The sequence below is a fragment of the Saccostrea cucullata genome, unplaced genomic scaffold (assembly GCF_032062105.1).
Source record: "Saccostrea cucullata isolate Sc308-1 unplaced genomic scaffold, CSIRO_AGI_Scuc_v1 ctg1473, whole genome shotgun sequence".
In the NCBI taxonomy this organism is placed as follows: domain Eukaryota; kingdom Metazoa; phylum Mollusca; class Bivalvia; order Ostreida; family Ostreidae; genus Saccostrea; species Saccostrea cuccullata.
Genome location: NW_026939213.1, coordinates 65,359 through 71,716, shown reverse-complemented (window position 1 = coordinate 71,716; position 6,358 = coordinate 65,359). Strand labels below are relative to the sequence as shown.

The window sequence follows — 6,358 nt, the reverse complement described above, 5'->3', positions numbered from 1 at the left end:
TGAAGTGAATGTAAAGAAACACAAAAGGTCAATAAGTATTGATTTATTTTTACCGGTATATATTTATCAATTAAAATATAGTATTTAAAAACAATATATCCATTTTTAGTTTTTAAAATTGGTATCTACAAAAAAAAGGTTTTTTAAATGTCACCCATTACATGTACCAGCATTACTCTGAATTTGAACTATGACCCAAGCATCCTGAATATTTAATTTTTTCTTGACTGTCAAATGAAAATCGCTGCTGAGCGTCTAAGTGTTGCGGTAGCGAAATATTTAGGGAAATTTTTAACTTCCCGTTTTAAGGGTATATAAACTACGGATTATTTTAGGGAAGTTTATTTTCAGACAGCGTGCAAGTAAAACCATGGCAGGAGTTTTGTTGGCTATCTTCGTGTACGTCTTGCTCTTTTGTGTGGCTAGTTCTCAGCAAATTTATTTCAACAAAAAACATGACTGCGAGCGTAATGATCAGACAATTGAAATATTGAACGAAAAGATTGAGTACCTAAAACAGGAGAACGCGAGACAAATTGAATCAAACGCAAACCAAATTGAGTCCTTAAAACGAGAGAATGCGAGAATTAACGTTAATCAAAAGAAAATTCGCGAAGAATTTTACGAGATGTTTAACATCTTGATGAAAAATGTAACCAACATCCACGGAAGTTTGAAGAATAGTATACTGCAAACCATCAAGTCAGGTAACACTCTATCTCTCTCTCCCTCTTTCATAGTACATTTTATATTACGATTATTATCAAATCATGTATTTATTTTTTTTTCTTTCAGAGTTATATAAAGATTGTAAGGACCTCTATATTCATGGTAATACAGAATCGGGTGTTTATGAGATATATCCATTTGGTAATAACAGCAAGGTCAGCGTCTTCTGTGACATGATGACAGAAGGTGGAGGGTGGACAATAAGATCTCTTTATCCTTCTAACCATCCTCTTCTCTCTCTCTCTCTTTATTTCTCTCTGTATTATTCTCTCTCTTTATCAGTTTCTCTGCTCATTTCTCTGTGACATGGTGACAGAAGGTAAAGGGTGGACAGTAAGACCCCTATCTCCCTTTCTCTCTTTCTCCTTCTCTCTCTCTTTCTCAATGATCAATTTTAGCTTCTTTTTCTTGTATGTGTAGTAAGATTTCTCTCTCCCTCTTTCTCTCTCCCCCTCCCTCCGTTCCCCCTTTCTCTCTAGCTTAATTTGTCTCTGTTTCTTTTTTTCTTTATCTTTCTCTCACTCCCCCCTCTCTGCCTCTATCTCTCCCCATCTTTTTCATCCTCTCTCCCCATCTCCCTTTTCTCTTTCTGTCTAATGCCCAACGATCAATTAAAGCCAATATTTCTTTAATGATTAATAAATCCTTGATTTTAAAACTGATATTAAATCTCTTTCCTGAAATCAACAAAAAATATCGATGAATGAACATTAAATAATTCTTTTCTAATCTAATTTACATGAAGACAATAAAATTCTGACAGTAAATATTATTTATTTACAAAGTAGAATAAAATTTTTGCAATATCATAAATTTAAAATAATATTTTTTTAATAAGAAAATTTTTGCACGAAGCTTTTTTTAAAAAAAGAATTATTACGTAAAAATTGTTTATATTAAAAAAAAAACTTAAATAGGATTGGAATGATTGTTTTAATGAATAACCTATTTGAAACATTGTTCACATTGAAACGTAGAAAAAAACCCATTTCCCTATTTTCTTTAATAAACCCGACATAATTCATAAATTCTTAGGCTATCCAGAAACGTGTGAGTGGTTCGGTGTCATTCGACAGAACCTGGACAGACTACAAGAGGGGATTCGGGAATTCTAAGGGATCCTACTGGATAGGTAAACTATAAACAGTTATGGAATGACTACAGAGAACATAGCAAATTTACAGCTGACCAAAGGGTCAGGGGTCGAGGTGAAGAAATATTCCCCTCCCTCGGGGAACCATAAATTTGCTATTTACACTGTACCCATTCTATAACTGTGTAATATTTTATGTTTTTTTAGGGGATGATAATTTTTCTGATTCAAGTTTAAATTCGCCTTTAATTTTTTAGCAGTTAATTATTAAAATGTAGTTTATAATAAGTCATGTAAAAAACAATGTATAACGAATTCCCTACTTTGATTTCAAAACATGTATGTTCATTGCTGCATGCACTACACAATTAGAAATTTCTGCATACCTTCATAATCATATGTTGAGTTATATGACAACTTGAAATAAATATTTTTTGCTTTATCAATTCTTTAAATATTACACGACGATAAAATATTAAAGGAAATGACGTCATACAACAACTTACCAGGGGAAGGAACTCCTCCCTCTACGTCTCCATTACACTGACTAATGGGACAAATCTCTATGAATTATACAATCAGTTCTCTGTTGCTGATGAAACCAACAAATACCGACTTTTCCTTGGAGGACCAGCTACCGGGACCCTGGGTAGGTAAACGGAAAAAAGAATGTACAAATGACGACCTATATTAAGGAGAGCGAGGGAGAAAGATTTTAATTTCTTGTGACAGACAGACAAATACCAATTCTTTCTGTGAGAATCTACCCTATAGTTACGTAATTAATGGAGGGGGATGTGTGGATATCAATATTTTGAAAGTAAAATTTTCCTTGTATATTGAAAATCGAGAGTCCATACTATATTAACCAATCAGTAATAAATTGCTAAAAGATTGAACATTTCCACGTCATAAACACTACATGCATACTTGTACGTAATGTTGTCAGATACATACCGTATATACTCGCCTATAAGTCGGTATTTTGGGAGTTAAATGTTTGTTCAAAAGTCTATGTCCGACTTATAGGCGAGTCATAAAAAGACTTGTATTTTTCTGGACGGTAAATCATAGTGTTCTGTAAACATTTTTAACAGCTATCGTTGAACAAAGTATGGATATATTATATCATTTATGTGTTATAAGATTAAACATAAAATCTATCTTTTTAAATTTTAATAGGACAGTATTTATTTTTCATGATTTAAAGTTAAATATAGACTTCATTTCTTAAAAGAATAATTAAAGATTAGAATAAAACATCATATATGTAGCATTTATAAGAAATTGCCATCTGATTCTGGCAAAAAATTGTACCGACTTATAAGCGGGTCAGTGGAAAATTCCTGCCAAATAACCTTAAAAAATACAACCGACTTATAGGCGATTATATACGGTAACTCATACAGATAAATCAATTAAGGTGTTAAGCGATAATTGAATTAAAAAAAACAACTTACATTGGAAATGTAATTATTACAGTCGATAACGAGGACTTTTTGTAATTAACCCGCTTTTGTGTTGAAGATACACATAGTAGACTTAACAAAAGCAATACAACAATGAAGAAAGAAAATAATTAAACAAATTGCATCTACGTGTAGTCGTAAAAATTAGTTAGAATTCTAATGATTAATGTGTTGATAAAATGGAAGAAAATATATTGTTTCATGTACTGTTGACTTAAAGAGGTACACCACCCCGCCCCACCCCCAAAAAAGAAATAAAAAAAGTATTTTCTTATGTTATATCAATTTATTGGTTCATGAAATTATTATTTTGAATATCCCTTCTTTATATGTACGTATATAGGCTTACCCATTTCAATATTAAAAAAGGCTTCACATGATTGAAATAATGATTAAATTTATTGACGTCACCCGCGTGGCGCGGTGGTTAGAGCCGCGAAGTAAGGAATCTTTACGTTGCGGGTTCCAATCCCACTGTAGGGCGTACAGACTGGTCCTTCGGATGAGATCGTTTCAATCAAGGTACAATGTCGTAGTAAATGCTGGCACGAAAAACATAGCAAACTGTACAATTGCCGTGTATACCATGTATTTTAAAATAAATTTTCTAGTTCTCAACCGGCAAGTGATGGCGTCAACATATGAGTGAAAATTTCTCGAGACGGACGCTAAACAACATACATTCGATCAATCAATCTTTTATTTCTGTTGAGACTCATCAACATGTTCGTATACAGTCAAAAACGAAATCAAACTGACAACAGAAAATCAACGTTAAATATTAAATGAAAACAGTGTACATCTATTGCAATTGAAAGCAACGCAATTTAAAGTAATTCAAAAAAAATTTCATTGTTGAATACTATAGATACTTTAAGCTTTAAATGTTTAGTAAATAATAATGATTTAATCTGAAATAGGTGTTCATGTTATATTTTTCTTCGATAATTTTACAGGTGACGCTATGTTAGATACAGGTTTTATTTTACCACGATCTGTCTGGGATGTTCTTCTCCACCCAGACAGAGATCACGACGAGTATAGTGGATATAACTCTACTGATCTATTTTAAACAAGTGTCCGTGTATATTTTTCTTTTTTAATTTTACAGGTGACTCTATGTTACACACTGGTTCTTCTTATGGTGATCTGTCTGGGATGTACTTCACCACCCCGGACAGAGATAACGACAGGGATAAAATTCACTGTGCTGTTGAATACAGATTCAGAGGAGGCTGGTGGTTCAACGCCTGTCACCGAGCCTTCCTTAACGGTCAATGGTCCCCGGGGTCCTGGTCCGACCCATGGTATCCAACATTGACTGATAGTAAACAGATAAAAGAGACCCTCATGATGATTAAATATAACTGACATTTTATATCTTATATCCATAATTGTTCTATAGTTGTTCACATATCTTAATTACATTTATTATAATTGATTATGACTTTATTCTTGAGATAATGATGGATGGATGATTTATTACAAAGTAACACATTTTTAGATATGATATAATGTGCAATGTATTTAATGAAAACTACAAATATGTATTATGTTCTAAAAATAATGTTTATACATGTAACCTTACGTCCTAAAAATGCAAAAATCACATTTAATCATTTAACATAATAAAATTTTATATCTATATTATACATTGTCTTTTTGTTCGTAATCATATGATATTATAAAGTATGTAGATAACAAAGAATTTTTTTTTATACAAGTCGTTTTTTAAACTGATCCCTGCGCAAGGTCAGATAACTGGAGAGAAGTAGTATTTAATTCTAGTAGTCTATCATAATGTATAACTCCATCAACCAATCATCTCCATACAAATGTGTAGTTTGATTACGTAGATTTATTTTTATATAAAAATATTTCTCACTCGACCATGTCTTTTGTTTGTGAGTGGAAAATGCTGCATTTCATCGCCATATCAATGAATTGGAGAACAAAATAAATTATGATTTATTTTGATTTTTTTAACATTTAAGGTCTTGACAGATCAACTCCATAAACGAAAATTAAAGTCCGTGCTCACTTTAAAAACAGATGATACAATTTTTTCTTTTCTTTTTTTCTTTAAGGAGAATTAATATAATGTCTCTTGTTTAGAAAAGTGGATAATTCTTAGAATCCCCCCCCCCCAAAAAAATGCAAAATTAAATAGAATTGGAAAATATTAGTAACATATAAATAAAATTACAAATATGGATATTACACACTAAGTGAAGGTTTACAGATAAAAATGAATTTTAGAATATGTTTTGATTAGAAAAGTACATGTATGCCAAGCCAGGTGAATTTTATCAGGAAAAGCAAAAAAAAATTGCTTATATGATATTGATGAAATTTTGTCATCTTGTTTTTCTTCCTAAAAATCACCTGGATTGGTTTATTTTTCTCAGGTTTATATTATACTTTAAGCACCAAGATAACATTCTGAATTTTTTTTTATCTGTAAACCTTTTCTTAATGTGATTTGTCTATTTTTGTTTTTTAAATGAAATATTACTAATATTTCTAATAAGTCTTTTATCATTGTCCAGTTCTAAGAATAAAAAATTATAAGGATTATCCACTTTTCTAAACTTGTGACATGTTATCAAGTCACTTCCAAAGAAAAGATTTGTCTTTATCATCTGTCCTTAAGCAGTTTGAAGATTGAAAGCTAGCTTTAGAAACCTTAACGTTATATTGATGTAAATTTCAGGGTGATCCATGAGCTGCTCGACTGTGTTGTTCCCCACAAAGGAAAATTTTCTCCGACACTGTAACGATTCAAATTTTATGCATGCAACAAAGTAAAAATCTTGCCGACACAGAAAGATCTGTGATCATTTGAAAATCTCAACACACAATTTTTTCTATAATTATACCCGCACTTTCTAAAGAAAGTTCGGGTATATTGTTGTTACTGATGTCCGTCCGTCTGTCACATTTTTCTTCCCTGAACTCCTCCTACATTTTACACAGTAGCTTAATCATCTTTTGGGAGATGGTTGGTGGTGTCATGTAAATGTGCAGTAAGCTTTCGGAATTTTGTTTTTGCCCTGGGGGGTCAAAT

At 31.8% G+C, this 6,358-nt stretch overlaps 1 protein-coding gene across 3 annotated transcripts; it reads left to right on the top strand.

Annotated features, from left to right (window-relative positions):
* The first annotated feature begins 313 nt into the window (after positions 1 to 313).
* Positions 314 to 4,907, top strand: LOC134252569 (ficolin-2-like). Of its 3 annotated transcripts, none has more exons than XR_009988985.1 (4): positions 314 to 707; positions 796 to 1,861; positions 2,304 to 2,471; positions 4,403 to 4,907. XR_009988985.1 is itself a non-coding variant. In XM_062735073.1 (4 exons), exons 1-4 carry the CDS (start codon positions 1,036 to 1,038, stop codon positions 4,660 to 4,662), a joined length of 552 nt encoding a protein of 183 aa, XP_062591057.1. In that variant the 5' UTR covers positions 920 to 1,035; the 3' UTR covers positions 4,663 to 4,907. The 3 variants fall into 3 exon arrangements, 2 of the variants coding, with proteins under 2 accessions (XP_062591057.1, XP_062591058.1); XM_062735073.1 differs by lacking the exon at positions 314 to 707 and having other exon boundaries at positions 920 to 1,062; positions 1,765 to 1,861; XM_062735074.1 differs by lacking the exons at positions 314 to 707; positions 4,403 to 4,907 and adding an exon at positions 4,248 to 4,390 and having other exon boundaries at positions 920 to 1,062; positions 1,765 to 1,861.
* Positions 4,908 to 6,358: the final 1,451 nt, after the last annotated feature.

Excerpts from the sequence above, each read along its gene's own strand:
- LOC134252569 (XM_062735073.1), top strand. The coding sequence starts at position 1,036 with ATGGTGACAGAAGGTAAAGGGTGGACA. Across the intron at positions 1,063-1,764 it reads CAGAAGGTAAAGGGTGGACA|GCTATCCAGAAACGTGTGAG; the intron begins GTAAGACCCCTA and ends ATAAATTCTTAG. Across the intron at positions 2,472-4,402 it reads ACCAGCTACCGGGACCCTGG|GTGACTCTATGTTACACACT; the intron begins GTAGGTAAACGG and ends TTAATTTTACAG.